Genomic DNA, 26828 nt, shown 5'->3' with positions numbered 1-26828 from the left:
ATGAAGCAAGGGTATTTCTCACCCTTAGGATAGAAATCCCTGCTTCCCCAAATTCACCCAAGCAGAGCAAACAAAAGCCCCAATCTCTGACCTTTGGGTTCAGTCATCTCAATAGCTCCTCACATCTGCAGCCATAGAGAGCCATCATGGGAGGCTGCAGAAATTAGTTTAATCTGAATTAACTACTTTTCCCTTAATTAAAGATGGGGAAACATTTAATTAACCTTTAATATCTTATTAGTGACTTGCATTTGTCTTTTTAATGAGCTAATTATGTGTTTTCGAGGGCCCTGGGGCATCACATTGTTTGCAAATATGCCTTGGCTGTGGTTGCTTCCATTACAGTGCATCCCAGCGCTGACCATTCTACCACGCATGCTGTCGAGCTGCTCAGCACCACTGCTGTGCAGCGTGATGGATGGGTGGGTACCACTTGTCCTGGAGGTGATGGATGTGATGGGTATCACTTGTCCTTGGGGGTGATGGATTTGGTGGGTATTGTTTGTCCTGTAACGCAGAGGAGGCAGAGGAATCTTTCTTCGCTGTTTTACACCAGCACTTTTTCCTCTGCCCCACTCAGCTCTCCCCACTCCCTTGTCCTGGCTGCTGGGATATCCTCTGAGTCCCTTCCAGGAGACACACGTTCTGTATCAGTGCATGGAGCTGGGGCTGGCAGTTGGCATGTTGGCACTCGGGCTCATCTAGTTGATGCTGCGACAAGTGACATGAGTAGGACTAATATGATGCAGGAGCTCAACGCAACATTTACTTGTTCATGTAGGCATTGCTGGCTGTCCTGGCTGGCTGTCCATCCTTGTGAGCATCTATGAGTTGAAGATGCCCGGGTGTAATGTGAGCCTTGTGAGTTTAAAGCCATAGGAGGAATCGGGGCTTTTTTAGAGAAAAACGGGAGCTGAAATGGGGCTGGTGCTGCTGTGGTGGCACTCAGAGCTGCGCGATGGACCGTGCTCTACTGCTCGAGGTTTTGTTTCCAGCCACCACATTCGACCAAATTATTCTCCTCCAAGAGCTTTAAAGTTTCCCAAGTGCCTGTGAAAGCCTGGAAACGCTGATAGTGATCCTATTTCCCAGCTGAGTGACTGCATTCAGCCCGAGCCGTATTGATATGCAAAACTCTCAGGGTCCCGGCTCCAAGGATGGGGTCTGTCTGCCCTGTGAAAGGGAACCATACTTTTTTAGAGCCCGGGCCTTTCTAAAGCCGCACAATACCATATAGACTATGCCATTTAAAGCATCTGAAGCGACCCAAAATGTATTGAAAGCTTGCTTTGCAGACTCATTAAGACTACTCAATAGGTTCTGGCAAATACCGTGCCAGGGCTGACCGCACGGATTAAGACTTTTGAAGTGTTACACAAACCCCCTGCTTAAACTAATTGCTGCCCCACGGCTCACGAGGTCAAGTATTTGTATTCATTGCCTCCGAGAGGAGCCACTTGTGGGTCTGCCCAGGTGAAGCCGCACTTCATTACATCGGGACCATAAAAGCAGCTTTGGATGGGCATTGGGAAGGTGCCTGGGATGGAGTAGCCTCAATGAGTGCTTGGGATTCAAAGTGGCCATCAAGTAGCTTCCCCACCATGATGTGCTTTAAGGCAGCATAATCTCAGGAGATGGGTGTCATCCCTGGCACAAGGTGTTGGCAGACACACTGAGGCTGCAGGTCCGGCACAAGGACAAGTTTGAACACCCAGTGTGTTGTATGGTGGCCCCTCCACACGTGCATGGCCTAAGCCTGAGCTGGGGACCTGCAGAGTGATGTTTGCTATCAGGGCAGTTAGTGGTCACAGGTGGAAACCAAGCTGGGTGTCTGCACTGGGCTGGGTGAGGAGTAGGGAAGTCAGCAGCTGTTTTCCTCCCATTGTTGTGTTTTCTGCACCAGTACTTGCCCATGGACTCAGTCTCCAGGCTGTGAAGAGCTGCTGGTGGGGTCAGGGGGAAGTAACTTCATGTAGGTATTTTTATAACTTTCTTCTTCATTTGCATCTATCTCAGAATGCTAAAAATCCAGAAGCCTGGAGGGTGATGTTTTCCTCTGGGTGGCAGTGCTGGGGCAAAGGCACTTCTCTACTCTGTGTCCACATCTGCTGGGAGGAGGATGCAAAGCTCCCAGTGCCTTTGAGCCCCAGGTCCCAGTGGATGTTAGTTGGGGGAACTGCCAGAGCAAGAGGCGGATGGAAATCCACACTAGAAAATCTCTGCTGCCAAGTGTGGAAATAAGTTTTGTTCTCAACCAAAGTTTCCACTTCCAACTCTGTTTTTGAAGTTAACTATCCAAAGTGTTGCTGTTCCTGTGCCCCAGTGTTCCCACTCTGTCCCAGCTGCTACGTGAGCCAGAAAGAACAGCACTGCAAGAGCCTTCCATTATAAACAATTGTTATTTATTCATTTTTCTTCTCTTGTACCAAACCTCGAAGGATGGACAAGGAAAAAAACCCCACAAGGAAATATTTAAAACTTCCCATTTTTTGTACAGGCCTGGAAGCATAGAAGGGCAGCTACTTGCAATTACCCTTTTCATTTTGACATGCCTTGGGAGCACATTTTATAACCTTCAACAGGGATGTGTCCCATTCCCTGTCTGTTGCACCACCCCCAAGCCTTGTTCCCAGGTGGGGCTCATGCTGCAGGGCCATGGTGCACCTGGAGGTAATAAATGCAGGAGCTCTGGGATCTGGCTCCTTGCTGCAGGACCTGGTCTAGCTGTGTAGGTGGTGTACTGGATTGGGACAGGATCTGGCAGGTAAGGAGGAAGCTGCAGCCAGGGACACTGTCTTTTGGCTGTCCTTTGCACTGTTTGTAAGGTAGAGTCCTAGTAATGTTTGGGAAGGGGGCAGTGTGGTTGCTCACAGTGGTATTTAGGGAACATCTCACAGTGCTTAGAGCAAACCAGTTTTCCATATTGGTGCCTGAGGTCTCCAGATGACCTGTCTTGTGGTGTGCTGCTGCTGCTTCTTTTTGGTGTTGGAGTGCTCAGCCCCAGGGCTGCTGGTGCACCTCTGGTGTGTGATGGGAGAGTAATGGGGTTTGGAATCCACCAGGGCTCAAAGGCAAGTGAATGTAAAGCAGGGAGGGCAGGAGCAACTCAGTTGAATGTATGGTTTAGGGGCTATGCTGTACTAACAGGGCTCAGGTGGTGCCTATGCCTTGTGGAGGTGGATTTGTCCTCCTATGGTGAGAGTGGGCAGCAAGTTCTACTTTCCCCTGCATTCAGGAATGCACTGGGCTGCGATGCTGTGTACCATGGGATGTACTGCAGTGTCCAGCTGGCATAGCGGGCAGCCTCTGGGGGAGACATGCATCCCTTTGCAGTGCTCAGCCCAACAGCACCCTGGGTTGCCATCCCCCGCCCAGACTCTTCTCTGCTTCCAATCTTGGTGTAATCTCAATACATAAAATAAATTCATGCCATATTCCCCAATAGATGAGAAAATGCCCACGCTGAGGTTGCTCTAATTGTAACCACGTGCCTGGTGGTGGCTTCCAAGTAGTGCAGAGCACAGCCTGGGTTGCATGTGGGGCATAAACAGTGTCAGGTGCAGAACATCATGGCTGTGTGCAGGACATGGAGAGCATGGCACTCACTTCCAGCGCAAAGGGAGCTGGGCTGCTGCATTCAACCTGTGCCCTGATTGTGGGTTTGGTTATTCACTGTTTGAATTGGAATTAGGGTGAGACAAATGCATCCTTTGTATTTGGCCCCTCTGGAAGCCTGTGAACAGGCAGCAAGATGCTTTTAGGGAAGTTGCTACTTACTGAAATAATTAACCAAATGATTTATCTGGGAGCAACCTGCTGGGAGCTGTTCCTGTTTAAACTGGGATGGGGCATGCTGCTGGCATGTCCCCACCATGAGTGTCTGGCCCTGCTGCCAGGGAAGGCTGCTGTAGAGTTGGCATCAGTGCTGTGCCAGCGGTGGGACTGCTTGATTGAGTTTATTTGCATTTCTGGGTGCAAAAGAAGTTATCTTTGGGCCATTCTGAAAATACAAGCTGTTTTTCTGTTCGGATCTAAAGACTTGCTTGTGTATCCCAATAGCCATCCCGTCCCAGGGGGAGTGGTGCCAGTCCTTAAGGGCAGTGAGGAATGGCACAGAGTGCCCAGAGAGGTTGTGGTGCCCCATCCTTGCAGACACCCACAGTCAGGCTGGACAGGGCTCTGAGCACTGATGGAGCTGTGGGTGTCCCTGCTCAGTGCAGGGAGTGGGACTAGATGGCCTTTAAAGGTCCCTCCCAACACAAACCATTGTATGACTCAGGGTAGTTGGATGTGCTTTGGTCACTCTATTCATCATGCAGCCTGCTCAGGGCTTTGTCCCACTGGGACATATCATGTCTGTATGGTTCTTCTGCACAGGCTGCACAGTCCTCCCTCCCTCATTCTCCCTCCACCTAGCAGCACAACAGCATTGCTGTTTGGTGAATGGAACCAGCCCTCACATCATCCATCAAAATATTTCAATAGAAAGAATAAGTGGGGGCCCTTCTGGCAGGCTGTCCCCTGGCAGGAGGGGAGCCCAAAGTGTGTCCCCATCACTTCCCATGGGCACGGGATGGGACAGTGTCATGCACTGTGCCTGTGAGTGTGAAGCGGCAGCCATTAGAGTTGCCTTGTGCCTGGGCACTAAGTGGCCCTGCAGCTGAGTGCAGGATTGCAGGGTTAGAGGCAAGCCTTGGTGCTGGGGGGCCTGATGCAGTCCCATTGCTCCTGGTGTATTGCAGTGGCGTGCAGACTGCAGCAAAGAGATTAAGGAGCTGTTCCCAGCACCCAGGCAGGTGCTGGAGCAGCCACATTGGCTTCACCTTGGCACATGCACCAGCAGTGCTGCCTTCATCCATGCTGTGCAATCAACAGAGAATATTTCACTTTTTCTCCTTTTTGCTGTGCTTGCAAACTTCCATTGCCCACAAGGGCTGATTGCCAGGAGTCAGCCCCAGCATGCTGCCAGGAAACAACAGGGGGAAAGTGCAAGGGATAGAGGGGCTGAGAACTGGGAAACACTCCTGGTGGGGATGGGAAAGGGGCTTGTGCAACAGTCAGCCTTTAATTAAGGGTCTTTAAAATGCTTTCCCAGCTGGTTGTCATTGCCTTGCCATATTGGAGTGGTTTAGAAGCAATGCTGCTTGAGAGCAACTCCCTTCCTGCTGGCTTTGCTCCAGTGACGTGTCCCCGTGCCTGTCATCCCTATGTCTCCCTGCAAATGGGGCAGCAAAATAGGACTGTGCATGGGTAGAAAGGGTTTTCTGGGCATGCAAATATCTTTAATGAAGCTTCTGCAGAAACTGGGATTGTTTAGACCTGTCTGAGGCAAAGGCTGCTTTTGTGGCAGGGGATGCAATTATTGGTGCCAGCTGCCCAGGGATGGTTCCTGTGCCCAGCAGTGCTGCAGCAAGTAGGCGTGAACCCAACCAGGCACAGACATTGCTACAGCTGCCCTAGGATGAATGCCTGCAAACAGCAGAGCAGACTCAGGGTCCAGAGAGGCTGTGCTATAATTTCCACATTCCATAATTTTTCTCAAGAGGGGAAGAAAGGCAAGCCTGAAATAATTATCCACACAAGCCGTCATTGAAATGTTCTTTACTGTGAGCACTGATCACTTACTGTATTTAACAAGACAATTTTGGCTCTTGGTGCATGAAAGCAAGTAATGATTAAAGCTCTTGTTTTCAGAATCTTTGAGCCAAAGCACAAAAGTCTATCACTAGCTCCAAGTCTGAGCTTGGCAAACAGCTCTTGCACGGGGATGGAGCCAAGGTGAAGCAGCTCCCAGTGCTGTCTGCAGGGCTGGGGAGCACAGTGGGTGCACAGGGATGTCCCCAGGCTGGGCTCAGCCTTAGAAGCAGGCTGGGGGCTTTGGGTTGAAGTTGTTGCAGCTTCTTGGGACTGTGGAATGTTTCTCAGCTGTGGAAATGGGCAGATGCTGTTTGGGGATGGCTTGGGAAATGGGTCAGTGTGTGTCTGCTGCTGTTTGCCTCTGTCCATGGAGCAAGAGGAGACCATTTTGGGGGTGACCCCAGGAATGCAAAGAGCTTTTGTGTTGCTGCCTTCATACACCAAGCAGGGATGTGGCTGGATGCAGTTGCACTGAGCAGTGCTGGGTACTGAAAGGGTGCAATGCTGCTGGGTGTGGAGTGCTGGGTGCTCCCCCTTTGGGGATAGCAACCAGATAAATGGGAAGGAGCCAGTCCTGCTGAGAGGCTGCCTGGGAGTTGTGCTCATCCCAGGGTGAGAGTTAGCAGAGCTGATAAAAGCAGCTCCTTGTTTTGTGCTGTGCCATTCTGCTTGCAGATGCTGCCCTCAGATGAACTGGGATGAGCATAGCGAGAGTAGATGGCATTGCAGTGTCCCCATTGCCATCTCTCTCTGTACTCAGCTCTGTGCTGGCTCCTGAGGGAGATGGCATCAACAGAATAAGCTCTGCCCATCACAGGACAGGCAGCTCTGGCAGCAGAAGGGCTGGGCATGGATTTGCGCCTAGGGAACTGCTTGCTTGCTGGCATAAATCAACCCCACTTGGTTCATGGCAGCTGCATGATTGAGACCAGGTCCAGATCTGTTTCAGATCTTCCTACAAGGTTGTTAAGCTCTTTTCCTTGAGGATGGTGTTGCTCCACCTTTGAGCCAAGACAAATGACTCCCAGTATAGCAACACTCAATCCACACAGCCAAACACTTGGCTTTCTAGGGTCCCTTTTCTTGCTTCAGGGCAGAGAGGACTCCCAGGGAAACGCTTGGGACAGCTGAGAGATGCAGTTCTGCATGGACAGCATTATGCAGATTCTCTTGTTGCTTTTCCCCTGGAAAAAGTGCAAGAATTTTGACACTGAGTAAATGCCACAGGCATTAACTCTGCTAATAAAGCAACTGCTTTTATACACGGGGCTGTTATGTACTACTTTCCTCTTTCTCCCCAAGTGAGGTCAAATCAAACTTGAAAGAAAATCCCTGTAGTGTGTTTTCATTTCTAGCAGTGGGCTCTGGGCTCCTCTGGAGTGTGTGGTGCTGCAGGAACCAGTTCTCAGTGGTTGTGTGTCCCTTGGACAGGGCCTGGCCTTTGTCTTTTGGTTGTTGCTTCCCTTCTGGCACCAACTGGGAGCATCGCAGGGTGTCCCATGTTGGCACACATCGCATTGCATGTTCCTGCTGCACTAGGAGCCTCGTGCCAGCCCAGGGCACAGCTGTCACTGTCACTCACCTGCAGGCTGTGTGGGCTCTTTTGGCTCTGCTTTGCATGAAGAAGAGCATTTCAGGAGCTGCTCCATGGCCCAGTGTTGCTGGTACGGTATTGTCAGCCCTGGCATATGGGCAGCCTTTCAGCCATGTCCACTGCCCTTTTGGTTGAGTTGCACTTGCTGCTATTATTTACTGCTCCGATCAATAAATAGGATAGGCAGTGGGCTGTATTTCACGAACACAACACTATCCTTGTGCACGCTGCTATATTTCAAGAGCATAAATAATACTGGGGCATCAGCAGAAATCAAAACCAAACAGATAAAACGATTTATACCCCAAATCTCTCACTGAGGCAGGGAAAAAAGGAGGAGCAGCTCCACATGGTGCCACGGGGCTCTGCCCTCTTTAACCAAACCCTTCTGGTTCTGCCTTTGCACCCAGCAGGGCTCTTCCCCTGCCTCTGGCACAGGCAATATGGGGCACAGAACGACCACCTGCTCTCCTCAAGTCCTCCCACACCATGGGGACATAGTCCTGGGCTGCCTGCTGCCACATGCAGTTTGAGAGTGGCTTTTAGCATGTCCCACTGCCATTGGATGGTCCCAGCTGAAGCACACCAGAGTTTATTTTGCTAGGGAACATCTATCCCAGCAGCATGCGCACCATCACTGAGCTGTTTGTTTGCCTTCAGAATGTAATATAGACCTAATTATATCAAAGCAAAGTATAATAAATAGAGTGGGGTTATGCAGTGCAGCTCTCAGCGCGTGCGGTGAGTGCTTCATTCCCCTTCCCTCTGGTAGTGTTTAAGCATTTCCCCTGCATCAGTGACGCAGACGTTCTCCATAAATCAGTGGAGGTAGGAGCACATTTGCTCCCCCAGCTTTGAAGAGGCGTCAGATCTCTGAACAGAGGCTTCTTGCTGGGTGATCCTCTGGGGCTGGTTCTCATTTCCTTGTAGGAGGTGGGTCTGGAGCCCATTTTGTGCGCTTGGGAAGGCTTGGCAAGAGGGGAAGGGGGGAAAAATGAATGACTTAGCTTTGCTGACAAAAAAAAAGTCTTGACACCATGAGTACTGCACACCATTAGCATCCCACTGACACAATTATTTACCAGGAAGATGCACATATTGATTTGGCAGTAATAACACATGCTATGGAGAGGCTAAGGGTGCAGGGATGCAGACTGGTTCCATAAGCATAACTAACCCTTGCTTCAGTGGGGGCCTAATCCTGCCCAGTGCTCGGCTGACCTAACCCTGACTTGCACTGGGTGCTGTTGTGCTTTTTGGTTTCAGCAAGGAGGGTGATGGCATTGAAGGATGGTGACATCCTGGTGATGAGGGATGCAAGAGCCCTGTTCTGACAATCCTATCGGGTAGGGTCATTTCCTCAGTGCTCTGCTTGGTGTCTTCAGAGACCTCTGAAAAATGTTAACCCCCGTTAAATATACTTCACCAGTAGTTGCATGCCCAGCCTCTTGGAATAGGGTGGAGAAGGATGGAGAAAGCACAAGATGTGTGCTGGTTCCTGGTTAGTGTTGCTATTCACTGAATGATACTAGGAGGGCTTGGGCAGGGTGCCCACAGCATCTCGAGGGTCCTTGTGGCTGGTGCAGTGTATTTTAAAGACGAGAATTGAGAGAGGAGGTGCCAAGAGACACAGAGCTTCTAGAGGCAAGCTACAGGTGAGCTTGATGGCAAGATGTTTCCCACTCAGCTCTGCTTCATTATGACTTCCTTGGATCAAGGATTGGATTGCATGAGAGTATAAGGTGCCTTCTTGGGAACTGGGATCTTCTCTCAGGAAACCAGTAGTAAGATGAGAGGGGAAAGCCTTAAGTTGCACTTTTTTTTTTTTTCCTGGTAGTTTTTTAAGGGTAATTGTAATGCAAAGATTGGGCTGGAACATTTCTGCCTCGCTGGGCTGTTTGCACCGAGGCGCTGGCAACAGGCAAGCTGCTGAGTGAGGAGCTGGCGCTGCCATATGGAGCTCAGCTCTGGCTGCTTGCTAAAGAGAAAATCATAGAGGGCCAAGACTTGGCAGCCCTGTTCCACAGAGACTGCTTGTGTGAATAAATGTTACTCATCAGCGTTGCTCAGTGCTACAGGATCTGGCCCACAGTCATAAAGAAGAACTGTGTTTGGCTGTGGTTCAGCAAAGCACTCACACATGTGTTCAGTGCGAAGCACATGAATGGTCCCGGTGATTCCATGGGAGAAATGTGCTTAAACATGCTCTTTGCTGGCTGTGCACTTCCACAGGACTTGATTTCTGTGCCTTGAATGTCCCTTAACTTTCCTGGTGGAGGAAGACTCTATGTTGGTGTCCTTATTGGGTCTGGATAAGAATGGAGCCCTGTAAAAGGCAATGGAGGATTTACAAAGGAAGGTTGTAAAGAAGAGGCTGAAGCAGGCTGGTAACGCTGTGCAGTAGTTCTCTAGTAAGAGCAGGGAAAAGGCAGGAAGAAATTCACCAACATCGGAAGGCTAGGCATCTAAGGACAACAAAGGAAAAAACAATTCTGTATGTATTAGACATAGTCTGTGAGAGTTCCCAGCTAAAGAACATAAGTGCAGAAGATGAGATGAATAGAGCATGAACTGATCCATATGCCAAGGAGATGGCAGCTGGAGCTGAATGCTGAAAGCCACAGCCTTGTTGTGCCCCATCAATCCCGTCATCTGTGGGGTCACTGCTGAGGCCATGGGTATACCCACTGGTATATCCAGCTCTGGTTAGATGGACTTTTGGCCATGAGGCAGTGGCTGCCCCTTTTCCCCCACGTTTGTCTCTAATCCAACACAACCCTCTGCAGTGGGGCTGCAGAAGGGATGCATTTAGCCTCTGGTATTTACACACACAAGCGCCAATTTCCCCTTTCGTTTCACAAACGGGTAGTTAAGTACATTAGCAAGCCATGTCAATCGGGACAGTGATCATATAGGCAAGCTGCAGGAAAGGAAATACTAATGCACAGCAAGACGAGAACAAATTCAGAAGAATAGAACAAACTCTTGTTAGATACGAAGTGCCTTGCCAAGCCAATGAATCTGGATGTAGTTAGAGAGGTGTACAGTATACAGAAGAAGTCTGTAATATTTTATTTCAGGGATACATATTTCCGGGACAAGTTGTTAGATTGACCTCTAGTGTTCATTTTCTTTAGGGAAAATTGCTTGATGTAGTTCTGTTTTGATCAGGTCTCATATCTGTGCATTCTGAATGGGCTTTGAGGAGAGGTTTTGTGTTTTTTTTTCTAGTAGATGAAAACAGAAAATGTCAGTGTTGGTATGCAGGAATTTTCTAGCTAGCTGGCTGACGGGCAGCCAGGCGTACCATGGAAATGTTGACACGCCATTACCTATAGGAAGGAGCTGGAAGCAGTCTTGGCTCTCGGAGGTAATGGGAGCTTTGCCACTGGCTCCAGGGCCAAGCACTCAGCCAGGAGATCAAAGGTATATTTTTGCAGTAAAGTTTAGCTTGGACAGATCGTTTCCATTTCTCTAATGTTCTGTTCACTGAATTTTGTGGTGGGGGAAAATGTTATTTACTCTGGGATTCCATCATTCTCTTACAGCCATCCCGATCTGCCTGTGAGATTTACATCCCAAATTTTCTTCCTTAGGATCCACTCATGCGTGGGGAAAAGGGATTGAGTTTTAGACATGGTTGAAAACTAAAACAACTAAAGGTTGGAAGGGTTCTCCCTCACTTCTGTTGCTGGAGGGCTCCTATCCCATGCAGCCTAATTGGTATTGTTGAATATCACATGTATCAATCTGAAATCCAGACATAATTTATTTGGGTTTGGTTTCATTGATTTCAATAGCCGAAAATGTTTGAATGGCGGCCAACCAATGCTAAATATCATTCTTCTTCTCCTAAAGCATTCTTCCCTAGTGTCAGGGAGCTGTCACTAAAACTATTTTTAATTGTTGTATTTTTTTTTTAATTCATGGGGCTTGGTTGGAAAACATTCATCATTTGTTTGGTCATAGAGGAGAGAGGAAGTTCTGGTCTTAAGGAAAGTGAGGAAAATCCAAGTGATTTCACTGACTTCACTTAAGTTTATTTGGAATTATATAGGGGAGAGATGATCCTCCACAGCCTGGGTGCTCTCATGCTGCTTGGAGTCTCATGAAATAAAGAAAAGAAAAAGAGCACTTTTCATCTCTGCAGCTTTAGGCGAGTTAACCATCAGACTGATTTCCCCACAGTCATCTGTCAAAGCCTGGTTTTGAGAATCTCAGTTGTGGTGTTTCTTTTGTTGCTATAATTCAGCAGTGGCCAGAATGAGCAGGTTTTGCAGCATGTTTTGGCGCTGGTGGTATGCTCTCCTTGCTGAGCTTGCCCAGTTTACGTGACGTTCCTGCTCCGTCATTGCATTAACATAGCAGAAGGGATTAATTACTTCTGAATTCATTGTGAGCTGAGGTTGCTGATGAGTGGGCATTCAGGGCCAACCACGCAGAGTGAGCCTTGTTGCAATCCCCCAGCATAGACCTTGCTGCTCTCAGGGACCCCAGATGCTGTAGCTCCCTGCCCAAGGAGTAGGCTGGATCTGGTTTTAAGAGGTTTTCTGTGAATGCATCAGAGAGAACAGGGAGACACTGTCTTGTGTGCAGCTGTTGTTTCAGAGCACTGTCTTTCCCGAACAGCTGGAAAGGGAAGCACTTACACATCCTAAATAGCTTTACACCTTCAAGATGGCCTTTTTTCTTCTTTGTCAGCAGTAGGGCAAAAGAGAGACACTGGTATCCCACTCTAAGCCCTCAACGTGTGGTCCCATGGCTCATGCATGCACACAAGGAGTGCTCACACTGCTGTTTTGCAGATGCATCAGCCTCAGATCTTCATGTTTTCCCTGGACCAAAGCAGCTGAAACCAGCCATGGTTCATGCTCCTTTTCATTTTCAAATAGAACTCCAGGCTGCTTCATCTTCCTGGGCTTTAGAAGGTTGCAAAGAATGAAAAACTCCTATTGGAATAGAACCGGGATGTTCTATTCAGAGCTGCAGATCAGGATGGGGGGGATGCAGGGCAAAGCAAGAGATTAACAAAGACTTGCTGAGGCGATGGGAAGAAATTTAGATTAAATATCACTCAGCACGCTGAGCACCTGTTGGGGACATCAGCACCTGCACTGCTTCTGCTAAAGATGTCCATCACTACTTCATCAGCACGCCCCATTCTTATCCAGTTCAGGTATCATCAGCCCAAGCTGCTGAAAAGGGAATACCTTTAATAATGTGCTGCTTTTAATGCATTCAGCCAGGCCAATTACATACTGTTACAGGTCTGCCCTTTTCATTTCACAGATTCTTTTGGTCCTGAGAGTGTATAAATGTTAAAGTAAGAGCTGTGTTCAATGTAAAACTTGCAAATATTTTGATTTCCTCTAGCCTTGGAGATCCCTTTGAAGATGATTTCAGAAATGGCCCTCCTATTGCTAGACAGGGATAGCTTCCCCTGCATGCAAACGGTACTGTCACATAACAAATTGCTAAGTGAATTACAAAATGGCATTTGCACTCCTTGACCATACCAATGAGTGTAATTTAAATAAATCCATTCATGAAGGCCTAATTAGCAGGGACCATTCAGTGTGCAGCTGTACAGGGCAAGTCTCTGCTAATCACAGATTGAATCGACGGAGTGCTAAGTGCTCCTGATGTGCTGGAGAGCTGAAATCACTCAGACCTCTCAGGGATCAAGCACTAGATCAGAAAAATATTGATCTTCTATTGTAGCCCTCCCATAGGGGCTGGTGCTTATATGGGGCTGGGTAGATGTGCCTAAGGTACTCATATGGAAGCTGGCCCTTGGGAAAATGCTCCTAGTCTTTCTCTTGTCTCTGTTTTTCTGGCTGTCAAATGGAGATAATTATGCTGATTTATTTTATAAGAGCCTTTTGAGGTTAATTGAGGAGAAAAGCTTTAGTAAAGCTGAGCAAGTTCTGTTTTGGCAAGCTCTCTTCAGCGTTGTTGTTAAAAACACCTGACCTGGAGAAGCAGCTTATACTGCATATTAGTGGGAGACGTTCTGGTTGGAGATGTTTGTTTATTATAAGCACCAATAGAGATGTTAGCAGCTTACAGTAACCCATAGAATTCCAAACTGCTGACTGTCACCACTGTGCCATGTGCCAGACAAACGGCAGAAGTCAGAGCATTGCTGTGAGATAGGTGCGTTGGTCACATGCATTCATGTCTCAATATGTGTAAGTTGGAAATCTGGCATCTAATCATGTCTTCCAGGGAAACGCTCAGTTCTCACTCAGTCCACTCCCTCAGATGCCTTTGTGTTGTGGCCGGAGGGGTGCATCCCTTTGTGCTGCTCCTTGCATCTGGACATACCTGAGAATGATATCCTAGAAGAAGCTATTATGGGAAAATGAAATGCATCTGTGTTTAAAAATGTAGGTCAAAATGGGAGTGAGCACCAGGAGTAGAATGCAGGGCAATTGCTAAATGTCTCTGCTGAGGCTGTGGGGACCCTGAGGAGCAATGCACAACAGCACCCTTGTTCTGGTGGCTCTGAGTCCAATGAAAGACTCAGTGCTGGTAGCCTCAGGTTTCACCTGTCCTTTGTGCCTCTGGGAGATAAATAGCTCAGCGGGACAAAGCCTAAGGAAAGCGATGCCTGTGTTGGGCACCAGCACCAGATTCCCACTTTGTTCAGCAAAGCAGGCCCTCGTGTCCCACTAAAACCCACCAAACTCAACACTTGCAAGCTCGTGGGACATGATCCTGCCTTGATCACCCTCTGCAGCAGTGCAGACCCTGCAGGTCTCATTTCAGTGTATTTCTTTGTGTGTGTGTGTGTGTGTGGTTTGCCTTGCAGCCATGGTGGTAAGCATGAGGCCTGTACCTCCGGCAGCATTATCCAGCATATGTTCTTCCTATTTGATTAGGGTCACATCACCATATTCATTGTCTGCTTTTTGTTCATTAGCTTTGAACACAATGGAATTAACAGAAAAATGAGCCACGGGCGTGTTCTCTTCCTGTTTTTTAGAGACTTTAAACATACTTAATGATGTTAGAGCTATAGATCCTACTGTATAAAACGTGTCCTAAAAAGCCCAGCACCCAAGTTGTCAGTTCTCTGGCATGTGTTTGTCATCAGCAAGGTGCAATTATCATGGACTTTAGTGACGCGATAAATACGATAGCACAGGTGGTATCCATTTACAGCTGTTTAATTGAAGAAATGAAAGATCCCGTAATACAGAGTGAACCCAGAGAATCTGTCACTAAAAACTTCAATAGCTGTGACCTTGAGGCTGTAAAATCGCTGACCAAGAGTAGAATATTTTATGACACAGAAGTGAAGAGCATCGATTTTAACAAATGTATCATTTTATAATGCAATATAAATGATCAAAATGACCCACTTTGGTCCTGTGTACAGCTTGAAAACCCAGGAGCGCTATGTGCAAATCAATACAATGACACATACAAAAAAAAAACCCCAAACCCCAAAAAACACAATAAGCAGTGAATGGTTCTCAGCTGAAGCTGAGCTCCTGTAGTTGGGTAGGTGAAAATCCTCAGTGTTTTTTTGGCTTTGTTTTGGCTGCTGTTTCGGGAGGTCCCGGTAGTGCCCTCATGTCTGCCTTGGCTTTTTCCCGCCTTTGGCACCCTCCGCCATTTTGTCTCTTGTTCCTCTCAGAGTGGCCTGTTCCGCTCTTGGGTTTCTGTTTCTCTTTCCACATCTGCAGACTCAGGTGAGGCCATGTCAGTGTTCCTCCTGCCCAGCTCCCCTGCCCTAATACTGTGGGGCCAGCAGCCATGTGTTGCTCAGAGCAGGGCAGGGAGGGAGGGCGATGCTGGACCCACGTGAGGAAAACCTCTGCAGCATCGAGCTCTGAGAGAGCCAGCTCTTCTGCTGCCAGACACCATTTTGGGACGGGTGGTGGTGCCAAAAGTTTCAGTGTTTTTAATTTATTCTGAATTCCATCTTGTCTTTTTTTTTTGTCTCAGAAGAAGATCTGATCCTGAGCAGGTGCTGACAGTTCCCTTGGCTGAGCTCGGGGCTCAGCTCCTGCCTTTGAGGAGAGGATAAATCAGTACAACAGGGCGCTGCTGCTCCCCCGGTCAGGGCCTGTGGTGTTTTAAATCTTTAATTGCCTTTCTGATTGTCTTTTGATGCATATGGTCCCAGTGATTCCCAGCTGACTCACTTGAGGTGTGAGGTATAGCATTCAGCGATGTTGAACTGCTTTAGAGTGACGTGCCTTGAAGGGATAGTTGACTTTACTACATTAGTGAACATCAGTTCTTCCATGTAATAAGCATGGGTTTGAGTGACACGCTGCTGAGTGGCTTTTATAAAGCAGATTTTAAGTAACTTTCTGTGAAAGTCTGGTTTTAAATTCTTTTTTTAGCGAAGCCACTTCATAATCTCATAGAAATGCTTACATTCTATAGAGCCTGCCTGCTTTTCTAGCAGATAGATCGCTGTGCCAATGACAGACACAGTGCTTAGCAATTCTCACACAGGGTGCCAGGTGCACAGATACGAAATCCATTCAAGACTTGTGCTACAAGGTTTGGAACAGCCTGAAAATGTTTTAAAGTAGTAATGTTAAATTTGAAGACTCAGCTATGGTGGTTTTCAGTGCAACACTTACATTTCCTCCCATGTAAATAGCCTTCTATATAACGAGCTGCCTTAATAAGTTCAGTCGGATTTCCCAGACAAGAGAAAGAGGGTAAATATTTGTCAGAGGTTTGTGCTAATGGAATTATTTAATGCTTTGGGAAAAAATTACATTTGTGTGAAGCACAGATAGCAGTACAATTTATAAGGATTCCTTAGCCAAATGCAAACAATGAAGAACTGTCTTACTTCAGGCAGCTTGAAACACTTTTTATTGAAGACATGCTATTTAGGCCAAAACGTTTGTGTTCAAAATCTGCTTGTTATTCCTCCTATGAATAGTTTTAAACGATTTGTTTAGATCTTTTTAAAAAAAAAAAAATCTAAATTAATTTTCTCAAATTACAGGTAGAGAATGGCTTATTCCAGTTCAACACGGGACTTTGTTGCCCTTTCAGATCTGCATCCAAATCTTGCTCGTCCTGTAAGTCTCAGTGACATAGTACTTTTGTTCTCAAGCGAAATTGTATATGACTGTATTATATTACTGCAAAATTATGTAATTGACGTGTATTTAGATACTAATAGCATTAGTATAATTGTTAGATATAAAGTACCTTACTTTCTTTGTGTATAAACCAGGAAAATGAAAATTGATGCTGTTGTTGTCCATAGTATGTGGGTACCACAACTATAGATATTGACTAGACAACTCAGTGTCTGAAAGAATCTGAGGCTTCTTTGTAACGTTTTAAATGGATGCTGAATTAGTAAAGCATGTACAGAGTCAGTATTATGCAGTCACAATGCATCTGTAACCTACAGTAGTCTTTCACTGCAAACTATGAACATAAGGCCCAGTCCTGAAGTTTTTACTTGTGTGCTCAATCCCTCTGAGCTAACTAATGTAGTCCTTAGTTATTCACACAAAACTCTTGTTGAATGGTACGGTGTTTAAACAGGATAAAAATCTCACAATTACATCTCAGATAGGACTGTTTCTTTAGAACAAAAAGCAGGTTTTGCAGTTGTCAGGCTATCAAAGGAGCTAAAAACTTTGCTTGTGGGAGTACAGAAGTGTAGGGTGAACCAAAAAGTAAACTTGGCAAACTGCAGAGGTTTGTACTTGGTAGTTTCATGCAGATGTTTGAACGTCTGTATGATTTTCTTTTGTTTGTTTGTTCCTGACACAAATGAGAACAATCTTCCCAGCAGCAAGAGCTGAACAAAGGAGTGTGCTGTGTAACTCATTCGTTTTCTCTTTTGGATTTCAGATGGTTGAATTATAGCTAGAAAGTCTGGGGGCCCAGTTTTTTCATTCTTTTCTATCTGCAATCATGTTTTAAAAGAGGAGGGAAAAGGCTACAGTGCTCCCTCTGCAATGTCTCCCAATCTTCACTCTGTCTAGCCCACTAGTTCTAAGGTCTGTTGAGTGTTTGATGCTGCAGGAACTTAATGCCTGAAGAATAAAATAGGGAAGCTGCACTCCCACACACATTACAGACGCATCTCTCCATGCAACAAGAAGTAGATGTGTGCCTACAGAACTGTACGTCCAACAGAAGATCTGATGTGCTGTGAAGAGCTGAAAACAAGTTTTCCTATTCCCACAGCTTTTTATTTGGAGAGGGACAATTTAGCCCTTTGTTCCTTTGAAGAAGAACAGTTGTTTTAGTTAGACAAACGAAAGAGATATCACAGAAGAGAAATGAACAAGGGAAGAGAGTTTTAGATGCTCTCGCAGTGGCATTGTGTGTTCTTTTCAACTGTTTAGAAACTCCCATTCTCCAACGAAATTCATTTAGTCTGTCACTCACTGGTACTCCCAAATACAGGGATTCACTGACTCGGTTAAAAGCTTTAATTAGTACAAATAAGACCAATATTGAGTGTTGCAGTTAGCAAATGTACAGGAGAGTATTTTTAGTAAGGTAGCTTACCAGTATCTTAAGATAGACTGATCACTACGTATCTAAATCCTATAATTTTTTACTTTGCAGTTCACTTTTTAAAAGCAAAATAGACAGAGCTGTAAGAAACTTGCAGTGTTACAGTGCTGTAGTGTCTTGATTTGGTCGAGTAGTCTCAAGCACTGCTCTGCCAAAAAAGGCAGCATGGTCTGCTCCTTACTGCCAGGCATGTTCCACTCCTCCTCTTTTGGCAAAAGCAATGCTTGTATACTTGCACAATAAGTTGATCAAGGAAATGATCTCTGAAAGTTTTTATGCCCTCCTGCACCCTCCCTTCCCCCAGAAGTTTTCAGCCAGATAACTTCCATTTGTCAGCTTGCTGGGCAGGCTTTGTACTAATAAGAGAACAATGAATATATTTATATACAGTGGAGACCTCTTTTGGAAGCTGCAGATTTACATGAGCATAGTTCATGTGAAAAGTCATCTTAAATATCAGTTCTTCAGACCAGCAGTGTGATGGAGTGTGTTCTGTAGTCAGATCTAACTGAAATGTATATATATATTTTAAGAAGCAAATAAAAAAAAAATAGAAAAATGAAATTCTAATCTAAATCACCAGATCTTCTAGATAGATAGAAAATATTCATTTATAGAAAGGCCAGAAGAACTAGGATGTTACACAGTTAATGCCTGCATCCTTCTAATGAGTTGGTGTCCAGCAGGATGGGATAACACAGTGACCTTGCTCCATCTAGTGATTCAAAGTAAACAGGGATCACAAGGCTAGACATCTGAGTGCATTTAGGTATTGTATATTTGTCCCGAGGTCAGTCAGATTGCAATGCTTTGTGAATAGGTGCAAAATTCAGTGTGTGCTACTTATCAAATTGCCGAACTGCCCCATGCTAATTGACTGCTATCTTTCCCCTGCTGGGACAAGGAAGTTGTGGAGTAGGGCAGGTAAGCTCACTTGTGTGATGTGAAAGAGATGCAGTACACTTAATGGTTTCATTCCTTTCATTCCATTCATCCCTTTTGGAATTAATGGCAATTAGGATAATCTGCTGAGAAATAAATGTGTAATGCTACTTTATGAAAGTCAGAAGTGGAAAAAGCTCTGTAGCCTCAGGGCCTTTTGTGTTTCCACCTCTCTCTTTATGCTGCATTTTAATGACACTCTCCTCTTCCAGTCTTTGTTACCAGGCAAAGTTCCCAGACAAGCACTTCTGTGCTCTTTTCTCACACTGAGCCTTTAAAATAAAAAAATCACATAGATTATATATATTATTATATATTATTCCACATTAATCTACATCAACATACTATAAAAATGTGATATTTCTGTAATCCTTACAAAGAAACTGCTGCTTGTCATGCTTTTCTGGGCCACTCACTGTGTTTTTACCTGCCTTGTTGTTCATGGCATAGGACATCTCTCTTGCTGTGTGAATGTTCCCAGCAGTTCTGCAGTTGAGACTGCGTAGCTTTATCATAATAAACAAAAGTTTAGCAAAGCAGAGTAAGGTTAATTTTCTTTTCATAATCAAAAAAGTTTATTGCCTAAGGTCTCACTGTGGTCATTTGAAAGAGACAAAGCACCTGTAGAAATGTATGCTGTTAAGATGAGGGTGGCATAAATGGCCGTCCCCATGGATGTGCAAATGTGCATCTCTGTGGTGACAGCAGGGATAACAGTGAAATAAATTCTATCCAGCCTTTTCATAACAGGTTTAAGGAGCTCTGAGGCCTGTGCACAAAGCATGAAACAACAATATTAGTGCCTACCTGAGGAGATGGTGCCGTAAACAGGCAAAATTATGAATGTTTTTGGGTGAACTTTTGTCCACTCATTGCCTTTACAAACAGAAACAGATGTAGTTCTTTTAATATCTTTAATCATGTTTTTTAAAGTAACCTTGTATGTTTATGTTTTAGTCCTTTGTTCATGTGGTACTGTGGAATAAATAGATTAAAGTGATTACCAGTCAGAAATATGATTATTATCATCAGTAGAGTGCAAGCCCATGAAATCTAATTCATCATATCCATCTGTGTTCAATACTCTTATTCTATAATCTTTTTATTTTTTAGAATGTAATCGGTGTGGTTATTGGAAAAACAGATGTCAGAAGCTTTCCAGACAGAAAAAGTAGAGTCTTTTAAAACCTTTTTTACTTCATTTTGTTATGTGGTATACTTTGGCATGCTTGACTGAAATTGATATTTAAATGATAAACAGACCTCTTTGTCTAAAGTGTATAGAATAGAAATGCCCCCCAAAACTGTGGGGGGTGGGAAGCAAGAAGAAAGAGAGCAGTATTAATTTGGCTAAAGAGTATCAGAATTCATATTGAAAAATTCCAGCAAGGAAGTATTTCAGGGTCTGAAGAGGAATGTATCAGTCTGAACACACTGCTACCACGCGTACTGCTGGTGCTGATTGTGGTTTGTTCCTATTCATTCTCTCATAGAAATGTTGAAGGGCTTCCTTAAGGAGTGCAAGAAGTAATTTACGGTCTGAGCAATGCCAAATTAATATTATTATTGGATATTCATAAAGAAAAAGATGGAATAATGCATTGTTAATACACTGTTAATTGGTTAATTAAACAATGCATCTATAGCTTGGGGACAACACAGACTGCTTGGAAGTATCTGGCTGCAGCTATTCCAGCTCTGTGCAAAGTGTTCAGTTATTCTCCCGTTACTGTCACTGTGCTGAGCCAGCCTGCTCTGACACTGAGTTTCTGGAGGGAAGTCATCCTCATCAGAAACAATTCCATGTAGTTGGAAACTGTGGTGGTTCATACTGATGCCTCCACAAAACTACAGCCTGCAGATGGCTCTACAGTCAGCGCAGATAATTGAAAAATGACATCTTGCAGATGTGTATGATCCATAACAAACCTTGTTATTTTGCTGCAAGAGAAGATGGAGTGCAGTGTTTCTGAGAGTCACGAATGCCCTCTTGATGATGAACTTTCCATAGAGCTGGAAACCCTTTCTTTTATTCATTTCAAATAATCAGCTGTGATGGTGCTTGTAACCCACAGCCATTAGGTTCTCACCCACCTGAATGTTTTGTTAGGACGTATGAGACAAGTCTGCTGACCTCTAGTGGTATTCTCATTGAGGACAGCGGCTCTCTATGACAGAATCCATCAAAACCATGGAGCAATAGTTTTTATACGTATATTTTAGAATCGAACCTAGTTGAAACCAAGGTGTGCTAGTGAATGCTAACGGTAGTGTTTGTTTTTGCAGACATTGGGTCTGAAAGATACACGTTCGGTTTCACTATTCGTGATTCACCAACTTATTTTATTAATGTCAGTTCTTGGGGCAGAGAAGAATATATCAGATCGCTTTCAGAAAGCTTCAGAGTTGGTGACTGTGGTGAGTAGGAGTTTATTCTTAACATGTTTCTGTTTGAATGTGTTTTTGTGTTCCCCCCTACCCTGTAAATCAGTGTTATGTATTTGTGGTTTTACTATATTTTACTCAGAGGACATGGAAAACAGTTTAATTGGAAACAAATTGTTCAGTTACGTTCAGTATGAAGAGGAATGGAATAAGATCTCTAAGTTTTACATTTAAAACCAGTAAATATGTCAGCAGAAAGAGCAGATACAAACCCACTGAATGCAGCCACCCACATCTCACCTATAGTTAAATGGGTCTAAATTCTTACATTACATTATTATAAAGTATGAAAAATAAAGTCTGCAGAGTAGTTCAGTGTTTTTCTTTGCCTTCGTTACTTATAGGTATGAATATGATTGTTCATTAAAAAAGTAACAAACAAACACAAGGAATACCTTCTATTTAGTTACAGTCTGTGCTTTTATATCATTAATGAAAAGACTGCTTCCCACAATGCAGCTTTTGAATGAAAGCTGTGACTATGAAGACTATGCACACAGCAACTTATAGTCATTTTGTTTCCATTAAATGTCTTGAAGACTCCTATGGGACTCTGGCTATAATGTGAGCTGTATGGCCAGATAATGCTTTCAGAATGAAAGCATTTAACAGAAGCTGTTGCACATGTATGTTCTTTTCCATATGCTACCTGGGAAACAACTACATTTTTAAAGCTCCTTCTCTTTACATGCATTTATATTCAGTGTTCTAACTTAACTCGCTGCTGTTTGATTGTAGTTACAATTGAAAATCCTTTAGTCCAGTCAAAGGAAGGAGAAAAGGAAGAAAAATTCAACCCTATAACTCCGAGGTAAATGTGTTGTATAGACTTTCCAGAAAGAGCAATTCCTTTCATTGCCAGCTCATTGCAGCAGTGAGCTATTGGTAGAAGCAGTGGTCAAACAATCTCAAAATAAAACATATTTTTAATTACACGAATTTTTATTTTTATGGCAGTTGAAAAGTTGAAATACGTATCCAGCTTTAAGGAAAATGAATTGAATCAACATTCTAGATTGTTAACGAGTTGGTTAAATGAAATGTTAATTGATGTTTTTTGTGTGTGTTTGTGTGTGTACGTGTGCCTACTATCTAGCTGCTACAAATTACTGATCAGTGAAAATCATTCAGTTGTCAAAACTTCTTCATGCTATGAAATGGACACCAAACTACTTTCTCTGTTGCACCTACCTGTCAAGGACCCTCAGGATTATTATTCACTGGGTGATATCACCGCAAATGGACAGAGCCTTGATGGAAGAATTCTTAACGTGCTTGCAGCTGTAATGTCAGTAAGTTAAGCTATAATGTCAGTAAGTTAAGATGCCACAAGAGACCGGTGTTTTTTAGCAGGGGTAACTGCATTGCCTGAAATGTGAGTACTGAATTTTGGACTCAGTGAGTGGGATCACTGTTGTTTAGGCTGGCAGTAATTTCAACTGGTTTGAAGTCCAAGCTACTTGAAGTTTTCATCTACAACACAAGGGAGGAAACGAAGGGAATGGACATGTTCTAAATAAGTAGTCTTTGAATTCATGCATGTGAAAGAAGTAGATAACTTGCAAATATATAAACTGCTGATTTTTATAAAACAAAAGGTGCCTCTTTATCTTGAAGTAAATTACTTCTGTTAATATGTATAATTTTATAACAACCTATACGTATGGGTGTATAGGTTTTATTTAGTTGTGTATATTTCCCCCCTCCTATCACTTTTAAAGTCATCTGTTCTCTAAGTTGTCACTTTATACTCCTAAACACTGAGAGTATTACTTCTTACAGATTAATCCTCTGTGTCTTTAAAGGTTGGTGAGCCAAAGTATTTTATAACTACAGACAAAAGAAAAGGTCAGAGGTGTGAAGTAAAGCTCTACGATGAAACAGAGATGTCTTTTCCAATAATATGGTAAAATATGTTTTAATTTACTAAAATTAATGCAAGAGCAGGTAAAGAATTAAATGCATACTGCTTACGATACTGTCTGACGTGCATTGTCATTTGTGTGGTAACAGTGATGAGGCAGCAATACATGTTAAATAGGCTTTAAAAAGTCTCCATAGAGTAACCTTACATGTCTAGTTTTATGACTTACTGACAGACTGCCAACTAACAAAGGATGCTTAGTTCCAAATAGTTTTATTTTATTTTTATTGAGAATTTTGCACTAATTCAGGACCTGGCATTTAAAAACATTTGCAAAGTTCATTCAATTCTACCACAAAGTAATGAAGGGAAAAATAAATAAATAAATAAAAAGTGTAATAGTCTTCATTTCTAAAGCCAAACAGGACTGGGAAGTGGAGAGGAGACAGGTGTGGTTTTTAGGAAGTCCTTGAGCAATGAACAACTTGATAGTGAAGATATTTCAGAGGCCATTTGTGAAGAGGTGGCCGAGCAATGCCAGGCAAAAAGAGCTGAAATCTTTCTGTAGGGATTAATTAAAAGCAGAACAAGGCTGTGCTTTGGCAGTATTCTTGCCATTCAAACTTAAGAGGAACTGCATGAGATTTTATCAAGGGACCTAACCATCAAATGGTCGTTGTTGAGGGCTGCTACTGACCTCACTCTAGTCTGATTCACCATTTACAAGGATTCCAGTGTTGGAAAGCTGGCTGAACATCTGGTCTAGTGATGTCAGCAAACAACTTGTTCTCAGAGAAACAGCTCAGATGATAAGCAGCTACTTCTCTCTGATTTGCTTTAGTTAGAAATTACTTGATGCACAACTTTGAAATACATGCAGTATTTTTCCAGGTGTGATATTGATTTTGAACAGCCCAATAACCCTTTCTTTTATCTTACTTGGCATGGGGTTAAGTAGGGTCTGTATTGGACCATACTGAGAGCATCCTGGCTGTGTGTGAACTAAATGCACACGGATAAACACAGTATTTCAATCATTCCCTTTGAGCAATTTAGTTATAGCTGTATTATTTAATAGGTTTGTACTTAAAAGTGCTTTTTCAGAAATGTTCTGACACATTCACTTCTTCTGGTTTAGCTGGGACAATGAATCTATCCAGCTTGCACAGAGTTGGATCCCACGAGAAACAGGTATAATGTTCTGGTTTTGATGTTGTTTTTTCCCCTGTAGATCCTAATGCAATCTGTATTCTAATATTCTAAAGTAACAGATTTTTTAATTCTTTTGTGCCCAGTAATATTTGCATCAGACGTGAGAGTAAATTTTGACAAATTCAGGAACTGTATGACTGCAACTGTGATATCAAAGACCATCATTACAACTAATCCAGGTAAGAGCTGTTGAAGTATTGCTTTAATATTAGTAATCACCACAGATTGGAAGCATGAATGAATCCATTGGAGGTCTGACTTCTACCACTATGCCTCAGAAAGCTTCCTGCTTCTTGTCTGTTGTACAGTGACCAAGCTTTTGGTTTCCACAATACTATTATCTGTCTGTCTATCTGTCTATCTACCTGTATCTGCGCAGCCTTCATACATTCCACTGTATGGAATATATGAATGTATACATATTCTATGTACTGCTAATGGTTAAAGATTAAAAAGAGAAACACTTTTCTTGGCTAATTCCACGAGAGGTGACGTTGGTTCTACCTGAACTAAACAAGTAATAACATACAATGTTTTATCTATCTGTATATGACATATATTCATCACTTAAAAATGAATGGTTTTGGTTTTCAAGAAACTGCAGAAGCAAATGTTCTCTTCAGCTTCATAAGAGAGAGTGCACAATCAGGAGCTTTGCATGACAAAATGGAGGAGCAATCGAAAGAATCCATTAACTGTAAGTGTGGATCCAAACCCTTTGACTTTAGAAAGCTGGATAATGCTGCTCTTCTGTGCTATTTGTTTCTTAGACTTACGTATCTTTTAAATCTGTAGTGGAGACTATAGTTGATGTTTATACTGTGAAGCAGCTGAAAGAAAAAGCTTTACAGAGCGATGGAAAAACTGAACCAGTCTTTGGCATTATTTATGGCTACATTTCCATGCTGGATATTGATGATAATGTATCTAAAGTTATTCGCAACAGATGGTAAGAAACTGTTTCTTCTAAATTTGTATTTTAAAAGTGTTTTTTTTCTTCTTCCCTTGACCCAAATTAGATAGAACGGTATTTAGTTGGGAAATCTCAGCCTAAAGAACAGGCTGAAGCAAGAAGGAACTACATGCATGCTCTAATTACCTTTCTGTGTTGCAGTTCAGTGTGCCGTTTTGTGATGAATGAAACGTCAAACATGTGCACCTTCTGTGGTGACATCTCTTCGGATTCAAAGTCAACCTTTGTGAGCTTTGACATCCTCGTTGATCTGACAGATCATACAGGCACTCTTTATTCTTGTTACCTCTCTGACTGCGTAGCTGAGGAAACCTTGGGCTGCACTGTAAGTAGAAATAAATGACGTTGCTCTTATGCTCCATAGCTCAGATGAAATGAAACTTACAAACACCTCTCACAGTTCTTCATATGTCTGTATGTTCTTCATATACCTGTTGGTAAAAAAACTTAGAAGTCACTGGCTGCTAATAAGAAGAAACATGTTAAATATAAGAGTGAATACCCTATTCAGAATACCACTTTCATTAATTAACATTTCTCAGAGAAGATGGTTGCAGTCCCCTGCAATTCATTGTGATTTATCTGACTGTCTATGTACGTATATCAAACATTATGTTAAAACTGAAAAGTACAGCTTAAAAATGCATTAAATCCTCTTTTCATCACCATTTTATGGCGGAGATGTTGCAGCTATGTGCTGAAGTGTTCAGTGATGTCATGTCATTAATAGGTCCAGGAGTTCCTCACTCTAGCAGAAGACAAGAGGACTGCACTGAAATGGCAGCTTCTTCTAGAACGGAGCAAGATTTATTTTAAAGTTGGTATCTAATGGAAAACAGCAACTGTTTTAAATCATTATTAGGCAGCGTGTTTAATACTGAAAAATTCCATGTCAATTCTGCTGAATTTTTCAGAATAAGCATCAGTTTTTGTACTTTTATCCCCTTTTTCTTCATAGAACTGCCTGTTTTAGGATAACTCTGAGCTGATTCCCTGGTTTAACACTTTCCCTTCTTAGCAAAACTGTTCTTACTCTTCAATCTACTCTGCCCTCTGCTTCTACTTTCAGAAAAGCATTTTACTTTGGTAGTAGCAGATAAACGTAGCATAATATCTGGTCATTGATACAGCAGTAAAAACAAAGTCCTTGATTTTTGCAGGTTACCCTGTCACCCAACTGGAGAACTGGTCTGAAAGTAAATCTACTTTCATGCAAACTAGCAAATCCTATAGAGGCAAGTCAGAGCCTGCTGGGAAAAAAGCTGCACCACGTGGCTTGGTAACAGCAAAAGACCACTTCTTCACTACGTTTTTAGAGGTAGAAGGTTGTTGTCATGGTATTTTGCTAAGGAATATGCATTACTACTTGTTGTAATTGGGCTTCTGTGGTGATGTTTTTAAGGTGATTATACTTTGAAAGGTGTAATAGGTCCACAGCCTAAGAAAAGTTAGTTCTACTGAATTCAGCCCTTCAGAAGGGAGGTAGAAGCCTTCTCCACTGTTTGGGAAATATGGGGAAATTCAGAAAAACCAGAAATAGCAATTAGTACAAGATGAATCTCCTGAACTTTGTTTTTTAACTGCTGTAATACTGCTGTGCTACTTCTCTGTTGCTTAAGTAAATAAAGACCCACTCT

At 43.5% G+C, this 26828-nt stretch overlaps 1 protein-coding gene across 1 annotated transcript; it reads left to right on the top strand.

Annotated features, from left to right (window-relative positions):
• Positions 1-2675: 2675 nt before the first annotated feature.
• Positions 2676-26827, top strand: MEIOB (meiosis specific with OB-fold). The gene is made up of 14 exons (XM_072348909.1): positions 2676-2764; positions 16215-16290; positions 19811-19868; positions 20984-21115; positions 21881-21953; positions 22239-22434; positions 22948-23048; positions 24145-24197; positions 24302-24397; positions 24814-24915; positions 25014-25167; positions 25333-25516; positions 25922-26008; positions 26352-26827. The coding sequence occupies exons 2-14, from the start codon at positions 16222-16224 to the stop codon at positions 26472-26474; spliced, it is 1428 nt and encodes a 475-aa protein (XP_072205010.1). The 5' UTR covers positions 2676-2764; positions 16215-16221; the 3' UTR covers positions 26475-26827.
• The last annotated feature ends 1 nt before the right edge of the window (position 26828 follows it).

The sequence above is a fragment of the Excalfactoria chinensis genome, chromosome 14, assembly GCF_039878825.1.
Source record: "Excalfactoria chinensis isolate bCotChi1 chromosome 14, bCotChi1.hap2, whole genome shotgun sequence".
NCBI lineage: Eukaryota > Metazoa > Chordata > Aves > Galliformes > Phasianidae > Excalfactoria > Excalfactoria chinensis.
Note: the sequence above shows the minus strand (reverse complement) of the source record. Positions and strands in the feature narration are given on the sequence as shown.